The sequence below is a fragment of the Diabrotica undecimpunctata genome, chromosome 5 (assembly GCF_040954645.1).
Source record: "Diabrotica undecimpunctata isolate CICGRU chromosome 5, icDiaUnde3, whole genome shotgun sequence".
NCBI lineage: Eukaryota > Metazoa > Arthropoda > Insecta > Coleoptera > Chrysomelidae > Diabrotica > Diabrotica undecimpunctata.
Window position 1 is genome coordinate 242,369 of NC_092807.1, and position 19,063 is coordinate 261,431.

At 35.5% G+C, this 19,063-nt stretch overlaps 1 protein-coding gene across 1 annotated transcript; it reads right to left on the bottom strand.

The window, feature by feature from the left end:
* Positions 1-1,995: 1,995 nt before the first annotated feature.
* Positions 1,996-14,537, bottom strand: LOC140440951 (uncharacterized). Its single transcript, XM_072531307.1, has 10 exons — positions 14,220-14,537; positions 13,217-13,449; positions 12,897-13,163; positions 12,476-12,687; positions 11,435-11,620; positions 11,112-11,384; positions 10,795-11,048; positions 7,173-7,329; positions 6,754-7,080; positions 1,996-2,661 (listed from the first exon to the last, which is right to left on the bottom strand). The coding sequence occupies exons 1-10, from the start codon at positions 14,418-14,420 to the stop codon at positions 2,516-2,518; spliced, it is 2,256 nt and encodes a 751-aa protein (XP_072387408.1). The 5' UTR covers positions 14,421-14,537; the 3' UTR covers positions 1,996-2,515.
* Between the last annotated feature and the right edge of the window lie 4,526 nt (positions 14,538-19,063).

Consider the following 19,063-nt stretch of genomic DNA (forward strand, 5'->3'; position numbering starts at 1 on the left):
CATTTTAATTTAGCTGCTTGTTTCGCGGCGTCCTTTATTTTTGTTCTGTTCCGGATTGCTTCGTTCGTTTGCCGATCTATTAGTGAGATACCAAGCATCTGTCGTTCCATGGCTCGCTGAGTTTTTCGAATCTTGTCCATGTTCTTTTTTGTGAATGTCCAGGTTTGAGCTCCGTAAGTGAGAACGGGAAGGATACAAGAATCGAACACTTTTGTTCGAAGGTTTTGGGGTATCTTTTTGTCTTTCAGTATGTATGAGAGTTTTCCAAATGCGGTCCATCCCATTCTTACTCGTCTGCTTATTTCGGTAGTTTGGTTTTCTTTGTTTACCTTGATATTCTGACCCAGATATATGTATTCTTCTACATGTTCCACTTTTGTTCCTTGGATGGTTATCGTCGGTTGATCATCTTTATTCGACATTAGCTTAGTTTTACTCAGATTCATTTTCAATCCTTTTTTTATGGATTCCGTATGAAGCTCATCGATCATCGTCTTCAGTTCTTTCCAGCTGTCGGCTATTAGTACTACGTCATCTGCATATCTTAGATGGTTTAAATACTTTCCGTTTATCGATAGTCCCTTCGTTTCCCAATTTAGTGATTTAAAGATGTCTTCAAGTGCGGCAGTAAATAGTTTTGGAGATATGGTGTCTCCCTGTCTTACTCCTCGGTTGATTTTTATTGGCCTCGTTTTCATTCCGTTATCCATCGTGACTACCATTTCAGCGTGTTGATATATATTATGTATTAATATCCTATATCTAGAATCTATTCTGCTGTTGACCAGTGCTTCCTCAATAGCCTATAATTCTATGCTGTCAAAAGCTTTCTCGTAGTCTATAAATGCTAAACAGATTGGTAAATTGTATTCGTTAACTTTTTCTATTAGGACCTTTAGTGTGTGAAGATGGTCACATGTACTGAACCCTTTTCTAAATCCGGCTTGCTCTACTGGTTGATATACATCGAACTTTGTTGTCAATCTATTTGTAATTATTTTTGTGAATGTTTTATAAAGTTGTGATAGTAGTGATATTGGACGATAATTTTTCAGATCTGTATTGTCCCCTTTTTTGTGTATTAATATTGTGTTAGCAGTATTCCATTCCTTTGGTATGTTTCCTTCAAATAGGCATTTATTAAAAAGTATTTTTAGGTACCTGATGACTACTTCTCCGCCTTCTTTCAACATTTCTGCCAGAATTCCATCACTACCCGGTGCTTTATTTGTTTTCAATTCTTTAATTGCATTTTCTATTTCTACTTCGCTTATTTCGGGCATTACTTCAGAATTTACGTTTGTTATTTGTCTTTTCAGATTTTGCTTTGAAGAGTCGGGGGATCGTTTCTTGAGCGGTGTAACTCAGTATAGAAGTTTTCAACTATGTTTGATATCTGAGCTTTGCTTGTTTCTAGTTGGCCTTGTTGATTTTTCATAGTTATATTTTTCTTTCCTAATTTCGGTTTGGTATATTTCAGACTTCGATTTTTCTCTATCACTCTTTCTACATGTTCTTGTTGATGTTTTTTAATATCGTCTTTTATCTGTTTTCGTATGGCTCGATTAAGTTCTTTGTATTCTGTGGTATTTCTTTTGTTTAGTGACAGGAGCTCTTTTCGTTGTTTCAGCATATTCTTCGATTCTGCACTTATTTTGGATTTTTTGTTGTTATGGTGGGTTGCTACTTCTGAGCTAGCATTCAATAGTTCTTTTGTTATAAGTGAGTTAATTTTATTAACGCTGAGTTGTTCTAGATTCAGTGCTTGGGCGGTTTTTAATTTGCTAGCATATTTTTCTTTATCGACTTTTAGCTTTTCTGTGTCTATTTGTATCGTGTTATTAAAGTTAATTCTACGTTTGCTATAAAATTACATCAAAGGATGTAATAAAGTAATTCTACATCCAAAAAAATAAGGGCAGACACCAATTCTGCACCTAATAAAAACAATACCATCCACTTCAGACGCACAGAATGGGCGTCAAATGGGACACAAATGGGCCAGAAATTACAAAATGAAATTGACATAACTAAAGTAACAACAGAAACCGAAGAAGCTGCTAAAGGATTTATCAATAAACATTCAAAATTATATGTTTTAAACTACGATCAATTTCGGGATGTACTAAATGAGACATACGGAGCTAAAGATGTCTATAATATTGTTAAGGATTATACACCGGATTTAACATCACTCATTAAAATGTTTGTTGACAGTCATGCTTTTAAAGACTCAAAATTAAAAACCGAATCACACGACTACGCAAAAGACTAGAAAAACTATTAGAGCATGAAATATCTGAACCCGATAGTGATTCATCTGTTTCGACTAAATCATAAATAATATTCAATGGTATAATATAATGGAATTTCACTGGGTATTATACCCATATACCCAGGAAATTTTTCCTTATCCTCGTATTTTCATACAGCCAAAAGAGTAAAATTACGTTTTCCATAATAAAAATGCCTCTATGGCCACTCAAAAACGACAAGGTTCAAATGTTAAACTTCCCTATGGTTGTCCACAGCAAATCGGAATTGGGAAAGTCGTCTTCTTTTTAAGGGCTCTCAACTCGAGCCATTGTTCTTGATTGGGCACGTACATTTCTGCTGGCATAAGCTCTCCCTTTTCTTCCTCTTCTTGGGAATCTTCAATGTCTTAAAAATAAAATAGTTGTTTAGAGCAGATTCTTATACTTTACTTAAGGACTTTAACATAACAGAAGATATACTTTAAACCGTTATGTATGTAGAAATCTGAATAATTTCTTTGTGGTTGCACCAAAAAAATAAGATATGCTTTTATTTTTCGTATGGCATACAATAAGAGCACATAATTAAAAATCAATATAAACGTTACATGGAGTATTACAAACGAACATCTAATCTATTATTAATATAATGTAAAACATTTTCTGTCGCATTCAGGAACTCATCGAACACTCTAGGGAATCGCCTTCGGGGGCATTCTTCAACAATGTGACGGACAGTCTGTCGTTGCGCACCACAGTCACACTCAGGAGTAAGGGCTTTTCCCCATCTATATAAGCTGTCGGCACATCTACCGCTGCTTGTTCTTATTCTGTTTAGCGTTGTCCATGTATTGCGGGTCAGTTTAAATCCTGTCGGTTTCTGATCGATACAGGCCATTTGGTGTGCTTCTTGTGGTGAGTCGCTCTCCCATTGTCTTCTCCAAACCTTGGTGAGGTTAAAATGTTCCTGATGTAAGGAGTTGGCTCTTAGCAATTTCGGATATCTTGAGCGCAGTTTGCATCGATTTTTCGATATTCACTGAGAACAGAATGACTTTTTCGCAGTTTCGGCGGTGGAATGTGACTCAGAATGGGTTCGGTGTGGGTCTAATTGTACCTGAGATCATTCGCATTGTCTGGTTTAATTGGGTTTCAATAATTTTCGTGTGTTTGCTATTGAGCCATACCGGGGAAGTATGACAAATACACTGAGAAAAAAGAAAGATGCCCTTCTGAAAGACGCAAATGGAAAAATCATTATAGAAATTAAAGAGAAATTAAAAAAATGGAAGACATACATAACAGATCTGTTTGAGGATAATCGGCAAGAACCGGAAGAAATCGACAGCGAAACGGGGCCAGAGATCATAATAGAGGAAATCGAACAAGCAATACGAAACGCAAAAAACGGAAAAACTGTAGGTCCAGACGAAATACCTGCGGAAGTACTGAAATGTCTGGACCTATTTAATGAAGTATATAAAACTGGAAAAATCCCACAGGAATGGTTGGTGTCCACCTTTGTAGCAATACCAAAAACAGTATATGCCAAAGATTGTTCAGACTATAGGACAATATCACTAATATGGTGATTCACGGAAGATTATATAGAAAACTAGAAGATGATATGGATGATACTCAGTTTGGGTTCCGCAAGGGACTGGGAACGAGAGAGGCATTGTTTCCTTTTAATGTCCTCTCTCAAAGATGCTTAGATATGAACCTAGATATTTATTCCTGTTTCATCGACTTCGAGAAGGCATTCGACAGGGTCCGACATGAAAAACTAATAGAAATACTGAGAAACAAAGATATAGACAGACGAGACTTACGAATCATTATCAATCTGTATTGGAATCAAAAGGCCAATATAAAGATAGAAGAACAAAAGTCCGAAAATATAGATATAAAGAGAGGAGTAAGACAGGGCTGTGTTCTGTCACCATTACTGTTTAACGTGTACAGTGAAGCCATATTCCAGGAAGCGATAGCGGATCTGGGTGATGGAATCTCTGTAAACGGAAGAATAGTAAATAACATAAGATTCGCTGATGACACCGTTATAATGGCAGACACCCTGGAATCGCTACAAGAATTGGTAAATAGAATTAACGATTATTGCATTAGATACGGACTAAAAATAAATAAGAGAAAAACTAAATTCATGATTGTCTCAAAAACGCAACATGGAAATGAAAGATTAATGATAGAGCAAACCCAAATAGAAAAAGTAGAGACATATAAATATCTGGGAACCTGGGTTGATGACAAAAATGGCCAAAGCAGAGAAATCAAAGTCCGAATTGAAACTGCAAGGCAAGCATTTGTGAAAATGAAGACAATGCTTACCAACAGAGACATTCAGTTGCATCTCAGATTGAGGGCTCTAAGATGTTACATATTTTCTATCTTACTATACGGAATGGAAGCTTGGACATTGAAGAAACAACACATAAGGAAAATAGAAGCGTTCGAAATGTGGTGTTACAGAAGAATATTAAAAGTTCAGTGGGTTCAAAGGATTACCAATGCTGAGGTACTACGACGTCTAAATAAGGAGTTAGAAATTATGAACAGCATAAAAAGAAGAAAACTAGAATATTTGGGTCACATAACCAGAGGAGAAAAATATGAGCTGCTGAGAATTATTATGCAAGGAAGGATCCAAGGAAGAAGAAGACGCATCTCCTGGCTGAAGAACCTTAGAGAATGGTTTAACTGTAGTTCACTACAACTTTTCAGAGCAGCAGCTAACAAAGTGACCATAGCCGTTATGATATCCAACCTCCGATAGGAGATGGAACTTTAAGAAGAAGAAGGGGAAGTATATTCAGCCGCAGAGTATACAAGTCCGAGAGTGGATAATCTGAGGACTCCCATGTGGTGCCACATAGCTTTTGGACTATATTATGTCGCGTTTTCAGTTTTGCTGCCGTTCTTTGTAGATGTTCTTTAAAACTTAATGTTCTGTCTTGAGTTACTCTAAGATATTTTGGTGTTGAGTTATGAGTGAGAAGTCTTTTTGCAGAGTTTCCAGCAAGTGAACGGAGAGTTTTTTGTTAGATTGGACCTTATTCAGATGGAAACAGCACACTTCGGTTTCCGTTGCATTGGGTCGTAGCTTCAATTTGCGAAAGTATTCGCCCATAACTGCAAGGTCATCCGTTAGTATTGTTTCTTAATATCCATGTTGTTAGAGCTGTTGCCAGAATCCAGTGGCTTTAATATGGCTATAATGGAGGCCTTTTTTAGTGAATGGGGATTTCTCCTGATTTTAACATCTGTATAGAAATCAGCCAGCCATATCCTAGCATATTTGCCATAGTGGAGTAAAAATTCTGGATGGATTTTATAGGAGCCAGATGCCTTTCCAGACTTCAATTCTGATATTGCTGAAATAATTTCTTCTGGAGTAAACTCGTCACAGTATTCAGACGTAGGCGAGCATGCAGACTTTAGTATTTTTTAGGTCTTATTTTACTTTGGTGGTGTGGTCACAATCTCTAGGTGCTCTTCAGGTTGCTACAATGTGGGAGGCCTACATTTTTGCCGTCTGGCTGCATCCAAACTGTGCAGTAGTTCGTCCGCAATTTCTCGGTCTTGGCTTTCGTTGTATTCTTGATACAATTTCTCACATTTTTCATCCCATCCTGGAATATACTCTTTACGATATCCTCGGGGTATAGTTTTCTTCCCTGTAGAGATAACCGCGCTAACAAATCTCATGTAGTTTGCACGTGTGGGGTTATCCATCCCAGACATTTGTTCAATCTCCCAGTAAAAGTCGCCCAGTCTGCTTTTTGAAAGTTCCACCTAGGTCGAGGAAAAGATATTATTGGTATTTTGATGCCAACTTCTATTACAACTGATCTATGTTGGCTATGTGGAAAATCTGGAAGTACTGTACGTGAAGCTGCCAGTGGTTAATTGTTTTCTTTTATGGAAACAAAACATAGGTCTGGATTGTATTCTTGCCTCCAGGCTGCAGATCGAAAAGTTTCCCAATCTTTAGCGTCAAAGACTAAATAAGTGTCATCGCTCCAATTTAGCAGAGCCTCGCCGTTTTGATCACTGTGCCTATACTTCCAGAGTTCATGATGACTGTTGGTTGAAGTCTCCAACATACACTGAGGGGTGTGGGTGGACGTGAATAACATGCGGATGCCACAGGACTACCGGGGGTTTATAAATATTGCTGACAGTAATTTCTCCAACTTGTATAGTAACCGTATGAATGTTATTTGTGTCTGATGTAGAACATATGTGTGCATATGTGTGTAGAACATAGGTTGCCACTCCAATTGTTGGTTGGAGGCATATCTTATATTCGTGATGTATTCTTGTCAGGAGATCTGGAGATTCTAGATTGGCTGCCTACTGTGCTAGTTATAGTATAAAATATGTTGTAAATTACATTAGAATAGTGTTGATTTTTTGAAGGGGCAGCAATCAAAATATTAGTAATTAGCTTTGAAAAAATTATTGCTTGTAAACTTACCTTTAGGTGGAGGAGGTCTTTTGTTTTTATCCGCCATTTTAATCCTCTCGCCTGGTCTCCTCAGCAATAACCGCCCCACTCCCTCGCATCTCTTCAACACCTCATTTTTCATCAGCTTTTTCCTCATCGTTGCCGTGATTGTTTGGTACTCTGATAACCAAACCAAAATGTAGCCGAAGTCGCAAAGCAGCTGGTAAGCCCCACAATGACTAAACTTAATTTTGTTTAGATAAATATGATCGAGCCAAGACTCGCAAATTAAGGTCAGTATCATGTTGGCGATTTGGTGATCATTAGTAGCTTCTAGCACCGGTACGAAAATACGATCTAAAAAGAGGAAGAACTACCTAATCCATACATGCTAAAAAATGCTAAGAATACTCAGCGTTTGTCCAAAAATAGAAAATAATTTTAATTACCTAAATACTTTGCTACGAAGACACTCGGTGTTTCGGAAATGGTCTCAGAGTTTGTTTTTTTCCAATATGAACTCGGAGGAAAGATCATTTGTAAGTTGGCAAGACATATTGTCCGACAAACGCTTGCTAAACCATCAACGCATTCTTTTGGAGCTTCCTGAAATTTACAAATAAATATTGGATCGGTGGCGTTAATGAATATATCAGAACACAGAGTTCTTGCATCAAAATCGTGTTTTGTTCTTTTTGTATGAATTTTTTCCAAGTGTTTCTACTGTAAAAAACTTTTTAGTCTTCTATACATTAATTATGTGTTCACCAATTGCCTTTATTCATTTAAAATATTATTTAAATAATTCTAATAAAAATTTAAAATATTTAATTATTTTGGATATGAGGCGTAAGGAAGCACAACCAGCAATCTCCATATTTTCACCAAATTGAGTTATTGCTGCCATATATATATTGGTGTTCATCTCTACAACTTCACAAAATAACATAATAACAAAACCCTCAATATCTGGTGCATATTTAACGTCAAAAATAGGGTTAGTAGCAAAAACAGCAATCTTCATTGGTCCGCGAATGGCAACACCGGCAATCTCCGTTTTGGCCGATCATAGCGTATTACATGCTTCAGCCTTTGACGAAATTGCAACGCCTTTTGAAACTATATAATTTAATCTCATGTTAAAAGCTCTTTGTTTCTCCACTAGTTTCCAGTATAATAACATAATTTCTGTGTTCTTTCACTTGTCTTTAAATATGTGTCGTTCATTGTAAAAGTGGTGTAACTCCATATTTTGTTATTTACTGTTTTATTGTATCATTCAACCACGTTTAGTATAATCTTTCAATATAAAAGCGAATCATCTCCAAAACTTACTCCTTCAACATGTAGATGGGGTTACTAGTTTTGTTCGAGAGCTTAAACTGTAAATATGTCATTATAAAAGTGAAGTAAATCCCAAGTCGCAATAATAATGAAGTAAGTCCGGAGATACTTCACTTTTATTGTGGCAAAATTGCAAGAGGTTATGTTACATATTGTATCATTTCGTTGATTAATTTATGTTTACTGTTTCAAAACGAATTATAATAGCATATTATGATGGATACAGATGATTTTAGTAATTCTGATTCCGAATATCACCCTTCAAATGAAGAAAATAATAGTACTTCCGGTAAGTTTCGTTGTTGTTCATTTAGTTATTTTTATAACCTTAAAATATAAGTTATTAATAAGAATTAGGCAATCCATTGACCTGTTAAACATTGTATTTGGTTGGCACACAAAACCAACAAAACTGTCCGTAACTTTATCTACTTGTTTTTGTTAATGTTTTTTAGTGTTTTAAAGATATGTTTTATTCATTGTTTGAAAAGCAACAATAAACAAATATTATTTTGCTTGTTTTTGTCCAACATCTGGTGCTTCTAATAATAATTTCCTTAGCATTTGGTTTAAGCATATTATTGAACTACATACAATAAAAATTCCAAAAATGAAGCGAATAATATTCATACAGGATAAATAACGTATAGTTATTAGGAAAATCACAAAAATAACCTTTGTTTGCCAACCAGAGGTCACGTGGTCTGGATTGCCTAATACGGAACTATTTTGTTTATTTTTTGAGTTTTATAACTAACTATACTTGCTCAACCTTTTAAATGTGTTGTCTCCTTGTTTTAGGTACAGATTCAAGTCATGACGAAAATATAAATGATAATAATGACCAGCAAAATCTTCAAGCAGACCCTGTACCAGCTAAGGCTAGAAAAAGATCACTCAATAAAGAAAATTGGGCAGTCAACAAAAGAAAAATGTTAAGAAATAGCGGTAAAGAGTATTTAACTAAAAGAGGTATAATAAAAAATCAGAAAAAATTTGAAAATATTGATTGTGGATGTCCAAAGAAATGTTTAACGCTGTTGACAGAGGATGAAAGAAAAGAAATATTTGACTCTTTTTGGAATTTAAAAAATTATGATCTTCAAAATTCATATCTGTATGCATTGGTACAAAAATCAGCAGTCAAAAGAAAACGTCCACTAAATAGTTCACGAGCAGGAAAAAATTTTCATTTCAAATATTTTGTTAAGTCAAGTAATGAAACCCGATCTGTGTGTAAGAAATATTTTTTAAAAATATTTCAAATCAGTGATGGCAGACTGTATCGTTGCCTTTCAAAGGATGATTTACATTTTAAAATGCCACACCAAGACACTTGCAAAACTTGTGATGACCTTAATTTAAAGATACAGGGAGCTGGCGATGAAAATGCTAGGAAGGGATTTGAAATACAAGGAGAAGTTCACCAACGAAAGGCAGAAGCAGCAAGAGAAAGTCTGAAAAATGATTCAAAAACAACTAATGAAGCATACATTCTAACTTTTGATCTACAGAAAGCCTTACCCTTCCCCAAACTTAGCACTTCTGTAGCATACTATAAAAGAAATCTTTATGTTTATAACTTCGGTATACATTGTTTCAATGACGATGTAGGCTACATGTTTGTCTGGGATGAAATTGAAGGCGGAAGGGGCTCTCAAGACATTTCATCATGTCTTGTAAAGCTTTTAAAAACTCATGCAGCTACACAAAACCATGTCATAATGTACTCTGATTCTTGTACCGGACAGAATAGAAACATCAAGATGGCCCTTTCTCTTTTAAAGCTTGTACAAGAACCTATTCTCAGTATAAACACAATAGACCATAAATTTTTAGTGTCAGGACATTCGTTTTTACCCAACGATGGGGAATTTGGAGTCATTGAAACCGCTAGTCGTCATCAACAACAAATTTTCAGTGCAGATCAATGGATAGACATCATAAAAAACGCAAAACGCAAACAGCCACATTTTTGCGTGACGAAAATGAAAAACTGTGATTTTTTTAGTACAGTTACCTTGGAAAATTCCATTACAAATAGAAAGAAAACGACATGTGGTTATGAGTTCAGCTGGCTTAATATTAGATGGATAAGATTTGAAAGAAATCATCCATTACAGTTTAACTTTAAAGAAACCCTTAATCCTGACACCCCATTTTACGTTGTAGATTTAACTAAAAAGAAGCAAGGACCTGAGGTTCAGTTAAACAATATTATACAAATGCCACTGTATACCTCAAAACGTCCCATAACCAGCGCAAAAAAGAAAGATATGAAAGACCTCTTACTGTATATTCCACCGATTTATCACTCGTATTATAAAAATCTTCCTACCGATATACCAACGCGGTCAAACAGCGGTAATTCTAGTGAACGTTCATCTGATGATGAAATTATGTACGATTATCTCACAATAACAGTGAAGTAACTCCAAAAAAATTTTTTTTTCCTATTTTTATCACAGAATTCAATATATTTTTTTCGTTTTATACTTATGATTAGAAACTTGGTCTTGTAGTGAACAATAAATAATCTAAATAACTCAATAACGACTTTTATTTTTTTTCCTGTACATCAATTTGCAAATGTCAAAATATCTACAAATTCAATTTGATGGAGTTACACCACTTTTACAATGAACGACACATATAATAATCCATAAGTCCATCTAAAGAGCAATTGGTGAATAAAAATTGATGATAAATAATAATTTATTAACATACCTTCAATTTGTCAAAATTAACCTTGACTTCCGACACCAATTTGGCTCTCATGAGAGCACACACCTCAACTTGCACACCCAAATTTTTCTTCTCGATCTCGCCGGCGTGATCAGCAAGTCGCAAATTGTTGAGTTGACTGAGGCAGTCAACAATATTATCATGAATGACGGTGAAAAATGCACTGACGTTCCAAGCGTTCACCAGTTTTTTACATTCGTTGATAGACCACAACCTAGTGGTGTGTATAGAATGGTCTGTAACAGAAAGAATTGAAATGATTGATATTGCTGAAGACTTCTTTGTCCTGCTGGACTCACCTAATCGATGCAATACCGGAATTTGTTCAACCAATGGTAGTTCGTCCAACGGAGCTCCAACAAACCAGTCGGGAGTAGTCTCGCATTGGTTGCACAACACAACTAGATCCTGCAAGACGTTGGCGTAAAGTTTGCCCGTTTCTGGGTTGTAAATTGCCTTGGAAGAAACCAGAGCCAAGCGGAAATTCTGATCCCAAGACGTTGAAGCTACATGAACACCTAGCGCGTCTGCGAGACTGGCCAAAGCCGAGAGCACTACAGGGGATACGTCAGCTGAAATGTTCTAAATAAAACAAAGTCGAATTAATAGAAGGAAACAGTACCTGTCGGAATAAATTGTACGATCCATTCCCTTAAATGCTGACTCGAGTGAGGCGGTCTTGCGGATAAAGGAGATGCCGACCACCAGAGTACGACGTGTTCCAGAAAATTACCAACCTCTCCCCATAAGATTTGTTCGTAGTATTCCAGTACTTTTTCCCTAGCCTTTGGACTAATTTTTGTCACTCCTGGAAAATAATAATACAGCAGCAATAATTATTTAATATATCTGGACTTGAGTATTAAAAGGGCCAAACTCCATTTTTGCCTTTATTCAGTTGTCATCACAAAAATTATAATATTCAAAACTTTCAATACAAAAAGGCCAATCTTGTATGAATGGTTGCCAATTTCTTAATTTTAATTTCGGGCTTTATTGTTGTATTTAATCAGTTTAAATTGAAATGGCCACAGTGCACATAGAACTCCTCACTATACTTAACTAAAGGGTCAATAGAGATTGGCTTTTACAAAAAAGAACCTTAAAAAAATTGTTGTGTAATGACCGGTGAAGCCCTTCTGTGTTTTATTTTAAGTGAGTTTATTGCTACTAAAGCAAAAAAAAATGTATTCAAGCGAACTAAAAGGCTCTTATTTTTTAATTAAAGACTCCGGACAAGTTGGTGATAGAAATAGAAACTAAAATGGTAAGTAATAAAATAAAATAGGTATGCAAATTGCGTTATTTTATTAATATAAAAAATGGGTTTAGGTCATCTACTGAAGAATCCATATCAACTTCTTTTACCCAGCCTGGTTGTAGTAATGCTGTTGGTATTGTGGAAATGATCCCACAAGATGTAGATATGCAATTTCAGGCATCTGACAATAGAAAATGGAAAGCAGGAGATCTTTTTCTAGGAAATATTTTTTAAAAGATTCTACCGGAAATCGAACAGATTTATGGCTTATTACTCAAAACAACGAAAATGAATTTTGGCCCTTTTAATACTCAGGCCCAGATATATGTTATTAAAAAGTCCATTAAAACACGAACATCTGGAATCAAACCAAGTTTACCTTCAAAGGCGCTTTTATTTTACCTGAATTTTTCGATTTTCTAACACCGTCGTGTCCCAGCATTTCAGGAGCTGCTTGCAGCGTGACTGTTAATAAATCTATAACGTTCTTTTCCTCGTAATAGATCAATTCTTCCAAACTGGCGAAAATACTAGAATCATTGATGTTTTCTGATGCTTCTTTGGTGATTGTCTTTTCAGCTACATCAGGAGGAGACATATGTTTCGTTAAAGTCCTTAAAATGTAATATTTTGTTGATAGAATAGTGAATGTAGGAAATCGGTGTAAATTGTTACGGTAATGAATAATTTTACTCCAATTTTGGCTTGAAAAAGTAACACGAATAATTTATGCTAGCATATAGCCCTAAAAAGTAGACAACCCGTACTACACTGCTTTATTATTTGAATCTCTCTTTATTATGAAATGAAATCTATATCTTACATGTATATTTCTAAGCTAGAATTATCTGAGCCTTCGTCATCATCATCAGAATTTTCATATAATCTGTATGTTTCCAACAAGCAATCAATGAGTTTGTGGCAGCACAATTCAGCCCTTTTATATGCGATAATTTGAAGCAACCTGGTCACTGAAATACTCCTCATCGGAAATATAAGATAGGGACAAGTGTTCTTACAAATACTGTTATCGTTCGAGATGTGATATTTCTTGTCCAATATCAAGAGACTGTTGTACGATACAGATATTCTAGAAAACAAAAATTGTATTCACGTAATATAAAGTTTCGATTAAAATATTACCGTAAAGTTTGAACTAATAGACTTTCTCCATAATAAATAAAAAGGTGAGTAATTTCGTTAATTATCTCTTGAACAAAATAGATTAATTGTAGTTCCGCTTTCCACAGCATGTCTTTCCACATTTGGAACTTCTTTGCTATAATACAATGCACCTGGTTTGCCGCTAATTTAGGAAGAATGTTCTTGTAAGACATTTCTATAGATTCAAGCGTTAATGTTAGGTCTTCTACATCCTAAAATTATTATAAAAGTGATCGTAAACGGTAAAAAGATAACAAATTCTGTCAGTACGTAGGTATACTATTTGTTTTTAATGTAGATTGTCTATATTATAGGTGATTTTATACAGTATATTTAATATCTTTAAAAGCAATAGATGTAGCACTACTAAATTCTGAAAAGAACCGTAAGTAATTAAGATTTTATGCAGGCCATGACTTACGATAAAATGTAATGTGGATTACACACAATCTATCTTTACATGTCTAGGATATTTTTTAAAATCTTCAGAAGGTAGGTAAGTAAAAAAGTTGCAAATTTAACTCATTTATGCAGTTTTAGATTGTGAAAAGAGAAATTAAAATATTATCCACGTTATGACTAAAATATTGGCAAAATAAACTTTTGAAAATGTCGAAGAAAATAAACTATATAATAATCACTACAATGGAATGTATAATAAGCAATGGAAGAATAAATGCATAAATTATTACATAAATTACTTTGTGTTCTATTAATTTACACTTAGTACTAATTACTTACCATGAAAGGCTAAATCTAAGGTAGATCCTTTTTTTAGAATCAAATAAATGAAAAGATCAAAATAAAGAATTAAAAAATGTACGAATAAAAACTGTCAAGAATGGGGCTACTATATAAAAACGTAACGTAAAAATACAATTTTTACAAAGAATTCATTATCACTCCAACTTATAAATTGTAGAGGATCCTATTAAACACGATCATTATTTTGGGCAACTACGTTTCTATTTTAATTACTTACTGTTAACTGAAGATCGTTGTCGTGAAGAAGCGGGTTAAATTTCGAAGAATGTTTACTTTTCAAATTATTTAACAAGACTTCCAGTCTAGACGTTAACGAACCACAAGTAGTTTCCAAATTTCTGCAAGAGGCAAACAGTTCTTCATAGTTTAATATCTCCGGTGGCAACCATTTTTGAATAATGTGGGCATTCCAAGTCATCAGAGATATTTAGTGGTTTAGATATTTTCTATAAGTATCATTGTTGGCGTACAAACTGCCAGGATATCGGTTGTTTGTTATTAATGCGTTTGTTTAATCGATAAAACTCAAGTTACTTGCTCTTGCGACTTAGTTTACAACAAGGGATGTGGCGTCGCGTAACGTGTGTTGCCTATATCGTAGGTGCCATATCCGAGATATTCACAATATTTGTAGGATCTTTTCAATTTTCTTCTAATCTGAGAAGCTTGGTATACCAATATTTATGTTTATGTTTAAATTGTTTTATTTAGTTATAAAAAAATATCTAGAATATAAAATACATCGCCTAATGTTGGATAAAACATATGGGTTTGCATTAGCATGAAGAGATGATACAATTAAGTAAATATTAGAGAAGTTAAAGTTTGTAGAAAATTGTATATTGGTGAAATATATGTACACACAGAACAAAGTAAAGTTAACATCTGGATAGAAGACACTGGTAATTGTTAAAAAATATTTCAGTATGAAATAGGTTTCGTACTCATAATGCTCTTTTGAGTTTTAAATCCGGACATAACTGTGATGCCATGAATTAGACAAAATCGAAAAAAATATTTAAAGAACAGTTCATCATATTCATAGAATACCTATGTTGTTGCCACTAACTATTTGATAGTAAAAAGTCATATATTATTTATCTATGGTAAAAAAAGTCTCACAAGTAATTACAAAAAAATTACATATTTGGATGTGACATTTTGGTTGACAGAAAAATATACAATTCATAGAACAAGATCCGAATAATGAACAATGTATATGCCTAGTGACATTTAAATCCAAAAGTAGTAAATCCAAAGATTAGTAAATCCAAAACAGAAGTAGACTGAGATACTTTAAGGGAAAACAAATATATATTATATTAATGATGACACGGACAAAACTGAACGTATGATATAGGGAAAAAGCAGAATAAAGGCAAAATAAGTTATGATTATAGTAGATAGGGACAGGATCTATTTATGAGCCCTTTAGACCTGCTAAGACAAGTCCTTTTTATCAACCCTATCATACGGAATAGGCCCATAAAGACCTAGTCTTATGCGTCTTCTACATTCTGAAATTATTACGAATATTACTCGTAAATAATATAAAAGGGAAAATATTTTGGTATTTGTCATGTAACGTGTGTTGATTATGTCTAATAAATCTGGCGAAACAGCATCGATATTTTTTTTTGGAATAGTCTTGTATAAAGAATGTAATCTTGTGCCATAAAAACTGTAATATAATTTATTTTCAACTCGAGTACCTTTAATATAAACTTTTTTTTTATTTAGAAACATATAATCCACATCAACCACGCAGTAATAAAAATTCCTGAGTTATATTTTTGGTCAGAATTTTCTTAGCTAGAGTCTCACCAATAGCTTTTTTACAAGGGCTGATCTCATTATATATTAGTGCACTGATATGCCTAAAAGAGTTGGTACCTTTAAGTTGACGAATTTTAGACCAAATAACCGGTGAGAGAGTAATATGAACTTGATTGCTTTGTATTCTTGTTTTATGAATATGTTTACATAATATAAAAATATATATATAAAAATTATTGGTTTGACGATGAATGCAAGAATGCAACAAAAGAAAAAAATGAAGTCTACAGAAAGATGCTTACCCGACGAACTACAACAACTGTAGAGAATTACCAGACAAAGAGAAGAGAAGAAAAGAGGATACACAAAAGAAACAAAACGAAACCACTTAAATATATAGAAAAACTCAACAGAGAGAAAGAATTCAGAGCATTCTATAAGAAGGTTAACATCAACAGACAAGAATTCAAGAGTACCACAAGACAAAGCAGAAGTCGGAATGGCGACCTATTAACAACAAGGAAAGATGTATTGAGTAGATGGGTGGAATACTTTAACCGGCACTTAATATAGAGGAAGAAGAAAGAGATGAGGTAAGGGGAACAGACGTGAGGGAAGAGGAACCACTAAATGATTCTTGAAGTTAAAGATGCAGTTAAAAAACTAGCCAGAAACAAATTACCGGAATAGATATCTCAGCTGAACTATATAAAGAAGGTGGCCACGATATCATAATGGCATTACAGCGGATTATAAAAGAAATATGGACACAGAAATCTCTCCACAATGATTGGAATATTGGATATGGATAGTAGAAAAATAAAAGGCTGGTTTCAGAGGTGGTAAATCGACAATTCATCAGATTGCAACCCTGAAACAAATTTTAGAAAAAAAAAACACTGAAATATGGCATTGATACTCATCACATATTTATAGACTACAAAGCAGCCTACGACTCTGTGAATAGAAGAGAAATGTTCAAAGTAATGAAAGAGCTAGGAATACCAAATCAGTTGGTAAATTTAACAAAACTAACTCTTAAAAAGTTGAATGTAGAGTACGAATTCAGGGGGAACTGTCTGAACCTTTTAAAATAAATAACGGGCTGCGCCAGGGAGACCCTCTCTCCTGTATACTGTTCAATTTGCCTCTGGAAAAAGTAATCTGGTTCAATATATAATAAATCAGTGAAAATCCTTGCCTATGATGATGATATTAATATTGTTGGTATAACGAAAAAAACTGTACGAGAGACATATCTAGCATTAAAAGAATCAGCTACAAAAATGAGTTTAATAATAAATACCAACAAAACGAAGTATATGAAAATAAGCACGTAATCACAAATCCTACCACTTGTTATAGAAAACGACGTCATCGATGCAGTGAACGAATTCGTATACATGGGAGAGCTATCAGAGTGGAGCCATAACCTCTTTTGGTATGTAGGCCGGGCGATGCCGACTAGGTGGCTACGATCACCTCGCAACCAAACCCCCGCCATCCGAAAACCGGCCCAATCCTGCTGGTCTGTTCCTCCCCGTTCCGATCCAGCAAGTAACAGACCAGCAGCGTATGGCCCTTTTTGGCCAGATTTATTGGCCAAACCGCCCATCCCCCCTGTAACGCAATCAACGCCAAACGCTCTATCGCGGGCTTAAGAAAAATTAGCCAATATAGCAAAAAGTGCTATCGCAAAAGTTTAAAAATATTAAATATAAAAAGTAAAATGGGACATTCACAGACATGAAAGGACAACACAAACATCTACGAGGTCATGTAGTAAAACCCTAACTAGACGAACGTGAATCCCACGATAGGAAGAAGCCGATATGTGATACTCGAAATAAAAATGTCATAAGTCATTTATGCTAGGACCTCATAAAATGACTATGAATATGGATACTACCTTGAATTGCCTTTGTGATAAAATTGCGGACGTCGAACCTTGAAAGGTTTAAAATTCTCATGACACGAGAATTCGACTGACACTATGTTCCGCGAGCCCCCACGATTAAAGGTGCCATGCAAATCTGCTTCCCTGGATATCGGGTCTGCATGGTCTGAAGGAATCGAGGCTCTGTGTACAGCGCTGTTTGATTAGCAGCGGCTGTACTAAGGGGTTCAGAACCCTCCCAGCTGACGGAAACGTCTACGACAATTACACGATTACCCTGCTGTGCGACAAGGTCAGGTATCTTCAGAGTCCCGTCGGCGCATCTTATTCGCGGCTCAACCTCGCAAATCCACCCTTTCTTTTCAGCTGCCTTGCGTAGGTACGTAACGAGCTGGTCGTGTCTTTTAATTCGGTGTAAATGTGATGCGGGGCACTTGTTACGTTCGCATCCCTTTCGGCACCTCCGTTCATGTGGTGGATTTGAAGGGATGCCTCTAGTTGGCAGTAGATTTCCTCGCACCTGAATTGGCTTGACACAATCTCTCCCCGACCAGTAAGGCGGTGGATTGCTTATCCAGGCTGAGCTTTCGGAATGTGAAGAGCCCTGGCGAAGTCCGTTTCCACTATAGCCGTCCTCAAGTTTCTGGCTCAACTCACGTGCGATAGATGCTGAATTGCCTGAAGATGTTCTAGTCCATTTAAGGATCTTCTCCCAGAGACGTGACATATATGGAAGACTGAGGGCTAAATACGTAGAATCAGTAGCTGAGCTGATTAATTTATTCAGTCTCCTTCTCATGATAGCCGGGACGTGCATGGCCATGACGCCCAGGCCACCCTCTTTTCTGGGAGCGTGGATGTAAGCATCTGCGCACGTACGATTGAGGGACAGAAACTTCCGAACGGCTATACGCACAGACCTGTCAAAACCCTTCAACGTCTTCATAGTGATGGTGGGACTCTGAAAATAATACTACCGCAGAATTTGCAAGGTCAACAGATGCTATTTTGGGCTCAATCTTCTACTTCCACAATAATTATATCGAGAAATACAAAATATCGTTAAACATATTAAGATAGGACGTCTGAGGTGGATAGGGCATGTAATACGCATGGAACAAAATGACCCAGCTAGAAGAGCGCTCTTTGATAGACCCATTGGTCAGAGAAGAGGAAGACCCAGAACAAGTTTCCTTAATAACATCGATGAACACATGAGAAATATGGGAATACGTGCTTAGCGGAGGAAGGCAATGGATAGGGACGACTGGAGAGAAATTCTTGAGGAGGCTAGGATCCACACAGTGTTGTAAAGCCAGAATGGTGTCTACATAATATATGTCCAAGCTTTTTGCTATTATACAATGCAGCTACTTTCCTTAGTCTTC